This window comes from Alosa alosa, chromosome 1, assembly GCF_017589495.1.
Source record: "Alosa alosa isolate M-15738 ecotype Scorff River chromosome 1, AALO_Geno_1.1, whole genome shotgun sequence".
In the NCBI taxonomy this organism is placed as follows: Eukaryota; Metazoa; Chordata; class Actinopteri; order Clupeiformes; family Clupeidae; genus Alosa; species Alosa alosa.
Genome location: NC_063189.1, coordinates 6,808,577 through 6,826,066, shown reverse-complemented (window position 1 = coordinate 6,826,066; position 17,490 = coordinate 6,808,577). Strand labels below are relative to the sequence as shown.

The 17,490-nt window shown below is 42.8% G+C and overlaps 2 protein-coding genes across 4 annotated transcripts; one reads left to right on the top strand and one right to left on the bottom strand.

Moving 5' to 3' along the window:
- The first annotated feature begins 119 nt into the window (after positions 1–119).
- Positions 120–3,646, top strand: tma16 (translation machinery associated 16 homolog). Of its 2 annotated transcripts, XM_048247077.1 has the most exons (8): positions 120–346; positions 427–536; positions 645–682; positions 2,021–2,105; positions 2,193–2,341; positions 2,664–2,706; positions 2,961–3,174; positions 3,206–3,646. In XM_048247077.1, the coding sequence occupies exons 1-7, from the start codon at positions 206–208 to the stop codon at positions 3,130–3,132; spliced, it is 738 nt and encodes a 245-aa protein (XP_048103034.1). In that variant the 5' UTR covers positions 120–205; the 3' UTR covers positions 3,133–3,174; positions 3,206–3,646. The 2 variants fall into 2 exon arrangements, with proteins under 2 accessions (XP_048103034.1, XP_048103027.1); XM_048247070.1 differs by having other exon boundaries at positions 2,961–3,646.
- On the bottom strand, positions 3,402–16,236 carry marchf1 (membrane-associated ring finger (C3HC4) 1). Of its 2 annotated transcripts, XR_007193883.1 has the most exons (8): positions 15,882–16,236; positions 10,928–10,978; positions 10,519–10,598; positions 7,268–8,005; positions 6,883–7,063; positions 6,474–6,621; positions 5,387–5,785; positions 3,402–3,846 (listed from the first exon to the last, which is right to left on the bottom strand). XR_007193883.1 is itself a non-coding variant. In XM_048247055.1 (7 exons), exons 1-7 carry the CDS (start codon positions 15,972–15,974, stop codon positions 5,448–5,450), a joined length of 1,629 nt encoding a protein of 542 aa, XP_048103012.1. In that variant the 5' UTR covers positions 15,975–16,236; the 3' UTR covers positions 5,003–5,447. The 2 variants fall into 2 exon arrangements, 1 of the variants encoding a protein (XP_048103012.1); XM_048247055.1 differs by lacking the exon at positions 3,402–3,846 and having other exon boundaries at positions 5,003–5,785.
- Between the last annotated feature and the right edge of the window lie 1,254 nt (positions 16,237–17,490).

Genomic DNA, 17,490 nt, shown 5'->3' with positions numbered 1-17,490 from the left:
CTAAATGGCTAATATTCCTTTAACGTTTGTCTCAGATCAGATCACATTTAAATAGTCTGTATGCCAGCCATACGCATGCTTAACCGACCAACATTCAGGGGGCTATAATGCTACGTTTAGACTTGACGGAAATCCAACATTTGATGGGTAAATGTATGTATTTTGTATATTTAAACAAAGTACATCCATCCACATGTGTTCGTGAATGCAGCTCCTCGCCTCTATTCCGGAACGAAAGTATCTGAGGGTGGCAGTCAGCGGGGAACGAAAACAAAGTTGGACCACTTGCCCTGTCGACGATCTGAGGGCACGTGTGCGTTCACTGCATAAATTAACTGCAAAAATGGTAAGTTCATTCATATTACTTAAATAAAGAACTAACTATTTAGTTGTCATTCTAACATACAATTAATCAAATGTGTTCAGCCGAAGGCGGCAAAGGGAAAGGGGCCTTTGGAGAAGAAAGTTGTTCATCCGTATAGTCGGAAAGCTGCGTACATGGCCAGAGCGGTCATAAAACAGGATAAGAAGGAAAGGTAAGGTTGTTCAAAACAATCTATTCGAAATACACGTCTGCACCAGATTTTGGCTTGTTAATGTCACTCAAGAGTATTCATTGTCGGTTTTTTGTTTGCTTGTTTCAGACAGAAGAGCGAAAAAGCGCAAAGACTTAACCTAATTCGTAAGTGATGAGTGAGCTGAGTGACCTGATTTCAGATTCAGTTGACGTTCATGTCACCTCCTTCCTCTTCTTTACTGTAACCTACCAATCTGTGTGTGTGTTGTCAAGGAACACAGAAGCCCTTCTATGCTATTGTTTTAGTTATATTTCGCCAACATGGGCAAACTTTCTCTTACACCGTCTATGAATTAAACATGGAGCTGATGCCAATTAAAGCAACACAGTGGAAGAATTGATAGTCCCCTAAGCGTTGCATTGGCAATGTCAAATGTTTGATATCTGTTACCTGTATATTAAATTGGGCCCTATTTTGGCGATCAGAAATGCACCACTTGAGAGTAGGCCTATTCCTATCTTACACTCAAATTTCTCTTATTAAACAATGTGCCCAAGGGTTTGGCAATTAACGACCTAAGGTGTGGTCTGGCGCATTATCTAAAAATCACTATCACCATTTAAAAAGCATTACGCCACTGACCAAAAAAACCCTGGAAAGGAGCATATAAAGGCACAGCTGACGCACTGTCACAAGATGTAAGTAGCAACTCCTCTGCAGGATAAAGGAGTCCTTTTTATTCAGTCATTCGAACATTATTGGGGTAAGTGTTGCTTTAGGCTATGTTTTTGATGGTATTGTCAGTCAATAGTGAAAGTAATTAATTGTGTATAACTGTTTTGTTGTTGACTGTCTATGACACCACGGTGAAGTTAGTTTCACTTTGCCTATGAGTTCAAATAATAATAATAATAGACGAGTTCAGATGCTTGTAGGCTATATTCTTCTGCTTGGTTTTAGGAAAGCATGGTTAAGTGGAATATCTGTTCCATACGGTCTTGCTTGCAAGCAGATTCCTTCAAATGCGCCGCTGACTATTAAAATATTGACACGCTGTTTGAAGTTGTGCAGCTTGCTGTTAAAGGGGAAAAAATGCACCCATGACTGAGTAAGAAACATAAGAACCACCTTTTTACACCAAGCGCCCGTTTTATAACAAAACCACCCCGAATGTGGACTGGACTTAAACTATTCGCCAGTGACCATGCGTTTTAGATCGCCAAAATAGGGCCCATTAAGTTCTTTCTGAGGGATGTGTGGGGAATGTGCCAAGATCAGATATTTGAATTGTATTTCATCTCAACGTTAAAACATACATACATCTGACGTGCAGAAAAGAAAACGCATGTCCCACCTCATTTCAGCTGAGTTCTGTTGCTACTGCATCTCATGACAAGATGGGGCTAAATTGAATGTGCTGACACATCCCCTGTACATCTAATGTAATCTCACTCAATTTATTGTCAAGTAAATTCATTTAAATAAATTCATATCTCCTACAGGAGAAAAGCTCTTGTTCTTTCAGAATCAACTGGACTCCGAGAAGAAAGAATATTCCAAACAAGACACCTGCAACATAATTGAAAGGTTAAGAAAGTTTGTCAGGTCTGCTTGTCAGGATTCTGAGCCTTACCTTACAGCAATAATGATTTATAATCCCTGCCATTTACTCAGATATCTTCACCGGTTTGATGCGGAGCTGGAGCAGATTGAATTGGCGAACAGTATTAAGGGTCGCCAGGGACGACTGCATGGGGCTAGAGAGGCTGTCATCAAACAGACGATGGAGCGCGAGCGAGCACAGTATGAGGGTAATGGTTTTGGTAAGGGAACATGCGTTGGTCTGACCATTCACCTCGACTGCTGATTTCCCCCCTCTGTATCTACCATTTATGGCCCCCCTTTATTTGAGATGTGATGCAGCTCACCGAAAGAAGAAAATAGATGATGATGATGGATTTTTCATGTTGTCATAACGAATGGTTAAGGATTTGTAGTACTCTTTAGCAGCATTATTTTTCTGCAGAGCTGCCTTAAACAGACCCACAGCCTCAGATAGACACATAACCTTCAGTGTATTACATGTGCAGGTATGTTTGACACTGTGCAGTTCTTTAATTGTCTTTGTGTCTTTTATTTTAATAGAAATTCCAGATGTCATGAACTCCAAGCACCTTAAAGTTTTCAGGTGTGTGCATTTCACATTTCACACATTTTTTTACATTTTATTCTAAAGTGTTTATGTACTAAATTGTTTGTTTAGGTTTATGTAGCTAAAACAATGCATCCGTTTCATCATGAACAGAACACTGCATAGTCAGTAATCAGTACAACGTTTTATACAGCAAAATTTGCAAAAACAGTACAGAAGCATCCCATGAGCTGCCGAGCATAAACCTTTTATCTGTGTGCATGTGTGTACATATATGTTGGTGTACCCAGAGAGTGGGATGGAGACCTGAAGAAGCTGCCTAATATTAAGATGAGGAAGCTCTCTGCTCGAGGACTGAGTCAGGAGAATCAGCAGCACAAACTCACAGAGGAAGAAGAGAATATTGGGGAACATGATGATCAGCCTGCATCTGATGTTGACTTTGAAGATGAAGATTTATGATTCTGTGTATGCTTACATGGACAGAAAATGAAAAAAGGAGATGTGTGTGTGTGTGTGTGTGTGTGTGTGTGTGTGTGTGTGTGTGTGTAAAAAGCCATGCTATTCTCTGTGGTGCACAGAGTTTTCTTTGTGGATCTGTCTCCTGGTTGGAGACTTGGGCCATGTTTGAAATGGTGCCAACCATGAATAACTGAACCCGTACCATCTCATCATCAACTGAATACATACCATCTCTCTCCAGTTACTCTCAAAAAACACAGGCACAACCGTTTCTGTACTCTGACCATTTTATTTCACCAATGTTGCATGTTTTACTTGAACCCCTCATTTGGGTGGACTGGGCAGTACACAATTTACTGCCAAACATGATCTAATTTGTCTCGTTTCTCGGCCCCAATTCATGTTTGTTGCAGCATTGTAGTTGATACATTGAAAAACTATGATTGCTTTGATTCTTTTTGTCTTGTTTTGCAGGTGACAATTAAACAGTGACAATTAAAAATGTAAAGTAAAATGGAAGTTGCATTAATATTTGTAAAAAAACTTTTAGCCACAATTGAGGGAAAAAAGCAGGCCAAAGATGAGGCAAGATATTAAGATACTGATTAAATGTTATGATTACAGGATCTCTGAAGAGTAGATGGTTTAAAGCAGATCATCTCTCCAGTCTGTTCCACAGTCATCTGAGACATAGCTTCATCAGTCCCATTTGAGCTGCATATGAGGATTTTAGCATTGTGTGAATATATGAAGACTAACCACAGAAACATGAATATTGCACATGAAAAAAGAATCTCATGGTCACTACTATTATTTTTTGTATTTTCGTAGGGGAGACTTTTAAGAAAATAAATACATTCCACTAAAGAAGGACCTGGATGTCCTGCTAGATTTGCTTCATTTGAGGTCTTTTGTGTACTTCACTAAAACAATGTATAAATTCTGTGACTGTATAGTACTCTTATTGTTTGTTATGTATGGTCTCAGAAGCAGTAAGGATCACTCCTCCAGTAACAGTAAGTTAGTAGGAATTCACAGACCTGCAGAGGGAGAGAAAGAAAGCGACAGAATTCTGCCCAATGCCCAATAATATCAAATACTGATCTTAGAGGTTACCATGGATTTAGAGGGCACATGTCTATATAAGTTATATCCAGACCCAATGCAAAATGGAAGGGAAGAAAACACATGTCTAATGGAGCATCTTCTTATCTTCTGGGAAGTCCGTTAGATAGATTAGGCTCGTCTGAAACTTAAAACCAGTGGTCCCCAAACTTTTTCTTCCGAGGGCCAGCTTACTATGCCCGGCTGTAAGAGAGGGCCAGAGACTCGGAGTTTATCAGTAACCATAAATAGCTTAGTGCTGTGAACAACAGCAGTCTACCTTAGTTGAATATTCCATTACATTTAATCTATAGGTTATTGCGATTTAATACCATTGTTAGCTGTGTTTATATTGCCGTCATGCCATTATCAGTGTAAAATGTAACTCAAATTAAATAATACTAATAACAAGACTTTTGCATTCCCAAAAGTATTAGCAGGTAGTCCCAAAAGTATATTTCATTAAAAATGTCTGAACTCTGAACTCTGAAAATGTAAAGTTCTCAAACTATGAGAATTTTATGAAGTGCTGAAGTGGTCTGAAATGACCACCATTCTAACTTTCACTCACCTGAACTTGTGAACATTGTATGAACATTTGAACAAATAAAAATAATTATCCCAGAAAGTCCCAGAAAAATGGGTATTCATTGATAAACGTTTAGAATACTTTGAGCACTGATGCAGTCAGCATAGGCCTCTTACATTGTTTGTAGATAGGCCTACACTTCATTCCGTTTTTGATGGCAAACGCGAAACAGCGCCAAAACAACCACCAGTGGACAAAAAGAGTATTACATGTGTACTGTGAAGACTCGCCATAGAGAATGAATGGGGGAAATTGCGGAGGTTTTAGTTTGACGATGTTGTACTCCCGTGCGGGCTGGATGATATATACTACGAACATGTTTTGGGTGGCCACCCAAAATGAGGTGGTGCCCGCGGGCCGTAGTTTGGGGACCACTGCTTAAAACCATCTCAATCGCTGTCCAAATGAGTCTGGTCTCTCTCATAATAATGGACATTTTCCTGCTCTGTTTGGGTATTGCTTCTTTCTCTCCCTCTCCTCCGTCTCACACTAGTTCTGTAGACCACCAGCCTTGGCTTTGTTTTCATTTGAGAGCACCCGTCTGACCTCTTAACCTCTCACCCATCAGTCATACGGAGGGTTCAGATATGTCACCGCCGTGATTGGCTTATCGAACCGTCCATCACACAGGAGCCACGCCTGCACTGCCCGCATGGATGGGAGCGGTAGTGGGGGCCAGGGAAGGCGGAGGGCACACCTCGACTGGCTCGTGCCTCCCGTTGGTCTGGGTGGTGCCGGACGCTTTGGTCTCATCGGTGCTCCTGACCGTGTCCGGGCAGTTCTTGACGAAGATGATGCGGTTAAAGGCCTTGAGGCGCCTCCAGAGCTGCAGGTAGACTTTGCATTGGATGTACATGAAGATGAGGCCGCCCGTGAAGCCAAGGGCCACCACGACCAGCTTGGTCCAGAAGGGCCACTCCAGCATGCCTGAGGCATTGAAAGGAGAGAGACGCACCACCGCTGTGTTGTGTGAAAAGATTGAGAGAATACACACACCACAAGCCATGGAGTCAGCCTTGCAAACAAAGCCTACTCAGACACATACACTCACATCCACTTAAAGGGAAACTTGGCAGGATTTCCCCCTCTGCTGGAGAAATTGTGCATTATGCTATTTCAAACTGTGGGAAAAGGTAATGATAAAGCACATGGATTTGTTTACAAGCTAGCAAACGGTTAGTATAAGTTTGGCAGAACTATGTGGATGTTACAAGGTAAGAAACACGATTTAAAACTAGTTTCTTGTTTCTCACTTCTCTTTCCGGGACGGTAGTCTCAATGTTGCAAGGTTGGTTTTCCGCCTGAGGACGCTAGGCGCAGCGGGGAAAGTCACCATTTTCACCGGAACAGGTCATTTAACCATCCAAATGATTTCTAAAACAGGTTTATTACGTTGAAATAGTTGCCAAGTTCCCCTTTAAGCAAGTTCCCCTTTAAGCCTGCACACAATCACAGTTATAATTGTCAGTGTTTGATATGCTGATGACTTCTACAGCTTCTATTATGTAGCGTTTCAAAGCCTGTCTTAAATGAATTCATAAAGACAACCCCTATATGTGCTTCTAATGTCTACAATATTGACAGAACTTAGAAATACAATATACACTCTACATTCTAAGCCTGTGTCTTAGCATGCGTCCAAGCTTACCAGGGTTTTTGCCCATCTTCATCTCCTCTGTGGTGCGATCGATGAGCACATAAAGTGACCACACCACACACACTACAGCGATGACGTGAAAGGTCACAGCACAGAAGATCTTCCTGCGCTCCCCGGTGGACATGTGCAGCTTCTCCCACTGGGAAAACATGAGCAATAACAGGGGGCGCAGCACAACGGTGAGATTTGACTAAGATGTCATGTCCACAAGGGGGCGGTGTTGAGATAGTTGTAAACATAGTGCTGTTGGAGAGGAGATGCACTGGAAGTACACAAAGCCTTTTGCCAATGTGAATGAACATGTCTTACTCATTTTGGACTGTTTAAAGAGAGGTCTTCTGTACTCACTGACGGCATACTACAGCCCTGAGAGTATCTAAGTGTAGGTGCATGTGGTCACCTTGCGCAAAGGCTTGAGGTGGGTTTCCATGATGAACTGGTAGTTGCAGAGCTCACAGCAGCGCGTGTCGGAGCTCTTGATCCACTGGTGGAGGCAGCCCTCGTGCACGAAGCGCAGACTCCCCGTGCAGTGGCACGGCGTGATGAGCGGACACTCCTCGTCTCCCTCACAGTGACAAATCCTACTCGTGCCGACAAGCACACACACACACACACACACACATACACATACACATACATGCACAGACACAAACACAGTACAAGGGCAGTTATAACTGATACTTTCAAAAGTATTTATGTCTCTCAACTAGTCCAACACACACACAGACATACACACACACACTAACTATCACACAAAAACATCCACTTTTAATTCCCAAACTAACCTGCAGACCTCCAACTCCTCATCAGAGCAAGGTGTGACTGTATTGGTCTGTACTTTAGTTTGTATGTTCCCATTGGGTTCTGTGGCAATGATGGGTTTTTGGACAACAGGAACTGACAGGTTGTCGCCCCCGTCTCCTTCCTCCTCATAGCTCTTCATGATTGGCTGCTCCTCTTCACTGGCCCGCCCCTCTTTCCCGCTGGCTCGTCTCTGAATGGCTGCCTTGCCGCTCCTCTCCTCCCTCTTCAGCGAGGACGACTTCTTGGAGCTCTTGGCGAGCGCTGGCTCGGGCGCGTGGTTTTCCTTGCCGGCCTCGTCCGAGCCCACCGACAGCAGCTCCACCGCATCGCCGGCGCCGCGGCTCTCCTGCGCGCGGACGCGCGTCTGCGTCTGCGTCTGGCGGCCGCTGCTGCTGCGACGTCGCCGGGCCTTCTCCCGCGACCAGGAGCGCGACTCCCTCCATCGCTGCTGCTGGGTCCTCGTCCGGGGCCGAGTCCGTGTGTGCGCGATGCGAGCGCCTCCTTCTCCTTCTCCCGCCGGCGCTTTCTCCGTGGCCTCGCCCTTTTGGCCCTCGACGCATTCGCTGACGCAGCCCACGCCCGAGCTCTCGCGTCGCCGTCGGTGACGCCGCTTCACCTGCCGCTTCCCCGAGGGGGCCGACTCCAAGGCGGGGCTTATGGGCATGACGGGTGTGTTCTGCTCTGCACCATTCTCCTCAAGCCTGGCCAGAGTGCCAGTGCTGTTACACACACACACACACACACACACACACATGCACACACACACACACACACACATGCACACACACACACACATGCACACACACACACACACACACACACACACACGCACACATGTGATTCAAACACACAAAGACACATGCATACACAAACATGCAAGCATAAGGGATGGGAGAGCACAGAAGGACATGACTATGAGTATTTCTGAAACATGAAATGGAGTAGTAACAAGTTAACAGTCCAGTGAATTGTGGCCTTCATCTGAAAGTGTTGAGTTGATACTCTATCAATGCCTATTTAAATATTCGGTTAATTTAAGTTTCATTCAGAGATTACAGTGCCTATAAAAAATAATACCCCTGGATATTTTTCCTTTTTATTGCTTTTATAAATTGATTCATGGTCAATATAATTTGGCTTTTTTGACAAGAATTTACAAAAAACAGATTGTGAAAACAGATTTCTTTTCAGACTTTTTATAGGTACTAGTGTTGCGCGGGCTGGCCTCTCTCCTTCTCCGCCTCTCTCTCAAACACACATGCACACCAGAGTTGATTGGATACAAAAATACCCCATTGGAGGGGACAAATCCATATAATAACAATGAACAGTTGTTTGAATTTCCCCTGGGGATCAATAAAGTATCCATCTATCTATCCATCTATCTGAACTAACTATCCAGATGATAGCCTGGTATATATTTCATACAACACCTAATGTCCCCGAACAGATAACATTTAGATCCAACCTGCAATGTCCCTGCTGCTGTCATTTCCACACATGTTGCCACACTCCACAGACGTTTACACAAGTTGCAGTCAGTAGCCTACCGTTTAGGACAGGTTACACCATCGAAACTTATCTGATGGTCAGCAATAAGAGCTACTTACGCTACTTTGCGCAAGTTTACAGCAGAGAGTTGAGGTAAGAAATGTAAAGGCATATATTTGAATGCGCACATGCCTGTGTGTATGTGTGAAGGAGGAAGGGAGGGAGAGAGAGAGAGAGGAGGGTTGCTTAGACTAGGCCTACTTTGTTTTGAAGTTCAGATGTTTCCCATTGTAGTAGGCAGTTTAAAAGAATGTTTTAGACAAGGCTACATTGACTGCATTTATTTATTTGTTAGCCTACATGTATGTCTTGTGAAGTAAAGTAGGCATTAATTAACATTAATTTTGGCTACATGATATTGATGCAACCACGTTACTTATCGTTGAAATTAGGAATATGCGAGTCAGGTTGGGTTTGGGTCGATGTTAAACGCATACATTGTTGGGTTGGGTGGGGCGGATTGGATCTCCAAAATGGGTCGGGCGGGTGTGGGATATAAAAAACCCTGACCTGCGCATCACTACACTGTAAAAAAGGTAAATAACAATTGACAGACAGAAGAAGACATGGGATTGGCTTCAGTCACTGGATGAAAAATGATATTTCATAAATATAGACTAGCTAGACTTGCTTTCCTATCCTGTGGGGGTTTTGGATTTGAGGGGAAATCAAACAACAAAATCATACAGCAAAGAATTCAACATTTTGATTTTTTTTTCATCAGAAGAAAGTGCCATTACACAACCTCACAATATGAGTATAACATTGGTAGATGTTAGGGGCAGCCGTGGCCTACTGGTTAGTGCTTCGGACTTGTAACCGGAGGGTTGCTGGTTCGAATCCCGACCAGTAGGCACGGCTGAATGTGCTGAGTGTGTTTCACTAATTCACGAATTGGGATAAATGCAGAGACCAAATTTCCCTCACGGGATCAAAAGAGTATATATACTTACTATACTATACTTAGATTAGTTCTGAACAGGCTACGTCTTTCTATCTATCAGTTATATCATCCATTGATACAGAAAAGTCATACCGACATGTAACTAACAGAAAACAAATCCTTGTTTCATCACTGCAACCTTTGGGTTCTCTTAGTAGACAAGGTTTCCAGATTGCTGTCAAAATATCTGAATTTATGCTTAGAACAGTGCCTGCCTTCAGCAGGAAATATACCATCATCCTGAGGGATCAAGCAAATACTCACAGTGCAACAGTGTTGAAATGAAGCTATTATTTGTGATCATTAAACTCTAACACTCTTAGGAACCTTGTGTTTTGTGTTTGAGTGTAAGCAGTTGTAATTGCACTTACACACTCATTAAAAATGATTTCCCTGGAGCGTTGATTCCATATATATGAATCAACGCTCATATATATTCCATCCCTATACAGTTTATTAGATATCATTACATTGCTCTAGATAGTATCCCTTCACAAGGCCGATCTCTTGTGATGTATGGTTCTGATTTTGTTGCCATTTAACTCAATCTCTTCAGCATAGAAGCACAACTGAGGGATAAAAGTAATCTGGGGATTCCCTGTAATAGGGGCAGCTGCAGACATCAGGAGTTATGGTGAGGTCAGACATGATCGAGTCACAGACAGACAGACAGACAGACGGCTGTAAAGTGGGAGGTGTTCTGACTAGCGTGATGTGACGTGTGGCAGCTGCACCCACCTGCAAATGTCCTGAGCAGAGGGAGTGACCAACGTACGTGACGCACTGTTTAACACCGCCCCCGCAGCGGTACCGCTCGCCTGGTTAAAATAAAGACGTGTCAGTCACTGAATAACCATCAGGCGTAATAATAACAGATCAATGATTGCACATTACACTTTGTCTGAAGATGTATAGGTGCCCTAATTGTCAAAACTGAAATGTCTGCCAAGTTTCCTGGCTATACTGTCTTTAAAACATAACTTTGTGGATAACTGCAGCAATAATGTGTAATACTCATCCCCCCACTGAGATCCCACCTGTTCTCACTGGGATTACACTGTTATGTGTGCCTGTCTGGTTATATCAGGCTGTGTTAAAATAGCACATTAATAGCATTTGAAACAGGGATAAGGTTAGGGATCAGAACCTTCGAGATATTGCTTGATCGACTCCCTGATCGCCCTGGCCCTTTTTCCCCCTGAAAGAGAAAGAAACCAGTAAATACTACACACACACACACACACACACACACACACACACACACACACACACACACACACACACACACACACACACACACACACACACACACACACACTAATAGTCTATAGTCCTTACCAATACAATAAGGTCCACAGTTTCTAGTAAAACATTCTCTGTTATATGTTATGAGCAGCAGTTGAACCAACACACTTCACCACCAAGGCCTGTATGGACTGGTGATAGACAACAAACTAAAGGTAGGCTGTTCTAGCTGAGATTCAGCCATGTTTGAGCAAACTATGATAGTCTAGGTAAACCAACTGACTGCTTAGAGCTCATGAAACATACATCAAACTAAAACAGTTAGCACGCTAACATGTGAAATACCACAGACATGACCTACTAGCACATGCCCTCACAAACACACACACAGATAGATATACACTGTGCTGTGTGCCTAAAGAAGGGAGTCACATGTGTGGAACACCCATTTAATGTGAGCCAGACCCTAAGTCAAGCCAATCCAATTACTTTAGATAACCACCACGTAACAGGCGTGTGGCTGCCAGAGTGTGCTAATGTACAACTTCTTTAAGACCGATCACTTTTTTACTTTAGATTCTTCTTAATGAAGACAGACAGAAAGACATATAGACAGAAAGACATATAGCGATGTAAAAGAGAAGTACAATTGTAAATGTTATCAGTCAGGATATCCGTCTAATCATACATCACTTGAAATGTGTGTGGGTAACACATGAGTACTTAAAACTGACATGATGGGTATCTATGGGGTGTGACTTTCCACTTTTTCTCACACTTAGTAAGTGTTAACTCAGTAAGGGACTCTTGCACAGAACAGACAAAGAAGTCATTTTGAAAGAGAGAGGCTTCAGAGAGTAAAAGTCCTAGCATTTATTGGTTCTACATGTGCACTTAAAACAGGTAATTTCGTTAATTAGTTGATCTATCTGGCTGAAGAGTTCTGCTAATTACAATAAGCTGGTTGAGTGAATGAAGATTTTTAGTTCCCGAAAGCTGGGTTTTCCCACCTGACATTTCCATGTAGTACAACATGCAAGATTTTCAATATTTTAGCTCTCTGCTAGTTGTGAGGGAGTCAAAGTCAGCAGCTCTCTGTTAAGATAACCTACATGTGAGTAAAGTCAGGGCAGTGTGATAGAAATAATTTACAATAGTTAGTAGAGGAAACATATGCAGTGCATTAACACTGCTGTGCATACACATATGTCAAAGTCTTGCATTAGGCCAATACGTTAAAGTACATACACAGACAAAAAAAAACGTGTGTTGCACACAAACAGAAATCTGGACAAATGTACTCCCAAGAGTTATGCAACACCATATCACACAAAGCCGCTGGCACACCACCAAACACACACTTCAGCTGTTAAGCCTTGAGTCCATGCGAGAAGGGAAAAAAAACACCCCCCCACACACAGATGAAATATCGCACGACCAATGTAAGCAGCCCATTAATTGACACACACAGATTTTCAAAAGTCTGCCATCACATGTTAAACACATGTGGGCCTCACTTCATTTATGAAGTTCAGCCAGATGTTATGGTCACAGGCTCAGATGATGGAGGAAAACAGAGGCCCTATGGCCTGAGTTGTACTCTCACAATAGCAGCTAAGAAAAACGTGGGATCACCAGTTTGCAGGCAGGACCCCACAGTCCTTTGATGACTACAATAAGCACCAATAACTCACAGAGTGGTGTATGTCAATTTATGTGTGTGTGTGTGTGTGTGTGTGTGTGTGTGTGTGTGTGTGTGTGTGTGTGTGTGTGTGTGTGTGTGTGTGTGTGTGTGTGTGTGTATGTGTGCGTGTGTGTGTGTGTGTGTGAAACACAATAATACATTTCACAAATGTATGTATTTCTCCTGATTTTCATGAGTTGTAAAACAGCACACATTCACTCTGTCTTTGCCATAAGGTAGACAGGAAGCTGCATGACTGAATGACCAGAGAATCACAATCTACTGCAATCCCTGACCAGTCTTCTTTCAGGCATCACACTATGCCAACTGGATCCCCATGGACATTACTGCTCATATTTCCACACTATGCTAACTGGATCCCCATGGACATTACTGCTCATATTTCCACACATTTGGAGAGCTGCATATACACAGATGCTGCACGCATCATTTAAATCACCCAAACTACAAAATACATGCTACAATGTATAACTTGAAATGATTAAAGACTTTATATTGAATGCATGAGTCAACATATACCCAAAACTCATTAAATAAACACGAACATCCACACACATACCTGCAGAAGAGTTGCCTGAGCTCTGACCACAGCTCAGTAAAGGTGTGTGTGAGAGATGCCTTAAGCCCAGCTCAGGGCAGTGCATGTGCATGTGCATGTGGGTGTGGGTGTGCGCATGCGTCCACACATGAGGGAGTGCTGGGCTGGATTACAGACTGGGCATCTCATATTTAACTCTTCAGGACAAACACTGATTCTTATTGTATGTATTTGTCACATTTGATCGTAAGGTCACAGTCACAGTATCACAATACAATTACAACCAAAGATACAACACAGTGAGTGCTGATGTCACTGAGGCACTAAGACTTAAATATCTTAGATTAGGCGCTTGTACCTAAACGAAGATACAGACTGGTGTTTATATTGTAACCTTCTAGTGCACCATGCTCCTCCTGGTCTACTCCATCTCTCACAGAGACATTCACGAAATTCACTTATCCAGAGAGCTCTGATATTACTAGCCTGGCCTGACCTGTGGTGCCACCTTTGCCAGTAATATGACATTTTCAGTCATGGTAGCATTTCTCCTAAATAACCAGGTGCAAAGATTAGAGAGCAGCGCTACAGGGTATAGAAACACATCTAGTTGTTTTCTTGACATTGCTTACAGTGCTGCTCCATTTCTTCTGTTGGTCTCCAATTTGAAGAGCCTTGACTCAATTACCATTGGTATTGTTGTCATATAGTTTACAAATACAAACAGTTGTATATTTAATGTATGATTAAGGGGCATTAAGGGGCATTTTAATTTCATCCATATAGGGGATAACCTATGAATCTATCTTCATAGCAAAGCCAGGATTACAAGTTTCTGAATGTATGTGCAAACTGTCTGGATGCTATTGCATTTCCTTTTTTTTTTTTTTGGCTTTTTCTTTGGCTTGTCTGCAGCCAAGAAACAGTGGGCTCTAATTTCAATTGAACAGGCCAGTCTAGCTAACACCAATTTAATGACAGTGAACAGTGAAAACAGTGTTGAGTGTGTGTTTTTGTGATTTTGTGTGTCTGTGTTGTGATGGCAGATAGTGATTGTTTGTGACAGTGGTGGCAGAAAGCTCAGGAGATTAAGAGTCACAGCACCAAGCTAGGTCACAGAGAGGAGACACGTGATTCTTGAATTTCCCCTAGGGATCAATAAAGTATATCTATCTATCTATCTATCTATCTATCTTCTAACCTGACTTGAGAGAGAGAGAGAGAGTGTGTGGATGAGAGAGAGAGAGAGAGAGAGGGTGTGTGTGTGTGTGTGAGAGAGAGAGAGAGAGAGAGAGAGAGCATACTTGAACTCTACATGCTTATCATGAAGACGACAGCAGGAATTGTTCAACACATCAACTGATATGGCACTGATTCATTATGTCAATGTAATTTGTGTAACCACACTATCTCGATGCCCAAGACAAATTTCTCTATGAAGAGACATTAAAGGCTCATCTTATCTTATCTGATTCAAACCACAACCAAAAGAAACAAGCTGAATAAGGCCACTATTAAAGACAGCCTTAAATCAGCAGCAGAGAATTCGAGAGAGGTGGCTGATGGGAGCTGAACTTGATTCTTGAGTCATTTAACAGTCAACAAAAAAGCTCAACTCTCGAACATCTGTGGTAAAATCAAATGATGCAGTAAATTCAGTTGCTGTTACTGTATCCCCATATGATCTGTTTCTTTTAAGTTACATGAGAAGTGTTTGACTGCTGTGGCACATACTGTATATTGAGACATTTATATACTATTTATATACATTTACAAACTACACTTTACAGAGCGCACTGTCACATCCTTTGTCTACAGTGTTGGCGTCAGGTCAGGCAGAGTGCTGAGGTAGTACGCCAAGTCTACACGAGGACCACCAAACCAGGCCACTGAAGACAGTAATGCTAACCATCCCAAAACCAGGACACTGTCAGGTTAGCAGGCTTAACTTATCAACTAATCAGGCCAGCCTATTACTAACATTTGAAATGTCCACACTGGAAATCACCCTGTTATCATCTTACTAGCAAATTAAAAACACTTGCAGTGTTCTCTTTAGCCCATGGACAAAGAAATAAGCTCAAATTCTCTCATTACTGCTGACACGCCAGTGTAATTTCAGTATAAATGTTCCAGAAAACGGATTTATATAACACTTATTTACCATCAATTACACAACAACTATGTAATCCACTTAACCAGCAGAAATTAGAGGAAATGTTGAGAAGGAAATGTTGCTCAATTACAAAAATAATCAAAAGCTGCACAGACAACACACACACACACACACACACACACACACACACAGGCAATGACTCCTCCCAACAGGCATGGTTGAGTAGGGGTTTCTCAAAACGAAAAACTGAAATTGTGAAAACAGGCAAGAACTATATATACACCACAAATCTGCAGAGAACCTTTCTGATTTGTGCAATATCACATGTTTGTGTGTGTGTGTGTGTGTGTGTGTGTGTGTGTGTGTGTGTGTGAGTGCATGTTTATGTATGTGTGCGTGTGTGTGTGTGAGAGAGATAGAGACAGACAGGGAGAGAGAGAGATCACATTGAGTGTGTGTGAGCATAGAGTTGTGTGAGTCTCTATTCTAACTCTTACCTCCTTAGTCTTCTCTTTGGAGCGGCTGGAGCTGCGGCCAGTGCTAGCTGAGTCCTTGGCGGCGGGCACCACAGAGATCTGATGAAGCGGCATTCTCTAGAGGCACGCCTGTCCCTCCGGGACTCAGCAGACCTTCGGTCCTCTACGTCCGCCAGCCATCTTCTCTCTTCAGTTTAGACAAAACACACACACCTCCACAAACACACACTCACGCCAGCAGGCTCAGATAGTGTCCAGTGGGGGGACTTTGCGCAGGAGGGACGACGCAGAGACACATTCGCTGCATGCTAGTAGAGGCAACTCCTTCATAACGCCTGAGGATCCCGCCTCTCAGAGTAAAGAGGATAGGAGGGGGGAGGGGTGCTGGGAAGGAGGTAGACAAAGAGCAAGATGGATGGACAGAGAGGAAGAGAGAGTTAGTCTCTGTCACCTTAGATTGACAGATCAGTGTGTGTGTGTGTGTGTGTGTGTGTGTGTGTGTGTGTGTGTGTGTGTGTGTGTGTGTGTGGGGGTGGGGGTGGGTGCATGTGTGTCTGTGTGAGTTGACTCTGCCATGCTAACCTGGTAAGTAACCATACGGAGCTTAGGTTATTTTCGCATTAAATCCAGTCCCTCTTCCCAGGAGGTGGGGTGTGGGTGTGTGTGGGTGTGTACAGACGCTGGGAGTGGCACTCCTCCCTAATCTGATTAATGTTCTGGAGCTTACTATTGCACCTACACTGCGCACACAGCACACACACACACACACACACACACACACACACACACACACACACCATAAAAGTGAACATCTTTGCCAATACATAAAATCATGGATTTCTGTCACAGACGGAAAATGCTGACAGACAGTCACATAAATGCGCAGTGTGTGTGTGTGTGTGTGTGCGTGCGTGCGTGTGTGTGTGTATAGGTGTGTGACTTGTGGTCATTCCTGACTACCTATCTGGTTATGCCAAGGTTCATGAAGAGTTTAGCCTGGTAACAGTCCTGGTATTCTAATGGGCGTGGACTTCAGGTTAATTTTGAAACCATTGGACCAGCCACTAACCATTTGGCAGTGACCAATGGCACTTCCTATTTCACCATAAGGTACAAGCTGATGATATTAACCTTTTTCCAAATCCTGGTGACAGTAAGGAAAGACCGATAGATAGATAGATAGATAGATAGATAGATAGATAGATAGATAGATCCTTTATTGATCCCCAAAGGGAAATTCAGACTGTCTTTACCCTTGATAAATGCATCATTTTTATAGCTAGATGGAGGAAGAAGAAGAGACCTCTACAATGGATGAACAATGATTATCAGCCACTGTTGTTTTGTTCCACAACACTAGCTTGCAGCCTGGCTGTGTTAGCAAAGATATTAAATCGCACCGCATATGGGCAGCGACATAAGTGCTCTTAACAACAAACTGGACAGGAACTTTCTGAGTAAAGACCAGATCCGTGTGGTTTTAGCATTATAACTGCTGCACAGATTTATCACAGAACCAATGTGATGATGTTGACATATTCATATTTAGATGTAATGAACTATATTTCTATTTAGATGTAATGAACTTGCTCTACATAGCAAAGTAAACAGCCTGACAGTGCTTTTGGAT

Coding starts and splice junctions, on each gene's coding strand:
- tma16 (XM_048247077.1), top strand. CDS start 206: ATGCAGCTCCTCGCCTCTATTCCGGAACGAAAGTATCTGAGGGTGGCA. Junction 2,342..2,663: donor GTATGAGGGTAATGGTTTTG/GTAAGGGAACAT, acceptor TTATTTTAATAG/AAATTCCAGATGTCATGAAC. Junction 2,707..2,960: donor AAGCACCTTAAAGTTTTCAG/GTGTGTGCATTT, acceptor TGGTGTACCCAG/AGAGTGGGATGGAGACCTGA.
- marchf1 (XM_048247055.1), bottom strand. CDS start 15,974: ATGCCGCTTCATCAGATCTCTGTGGTGCCCGCCGCCAAGGACTCAGCT. Junction 10,979..15,881: donor CCAAAGAGAAGACTAAGGAG/GTAAGAGTTAGA, acceptor TTTCTCTTTCAG/GGGGAAAAAGGGCCAGGGCG. Junction 5,786..6,473: donor GAAGATGGGCAAAAACCCTG/GTAAGCTTGGAC, acceptor CACACAACACAG/CGGTGGTGCGTCTCTCTCCT.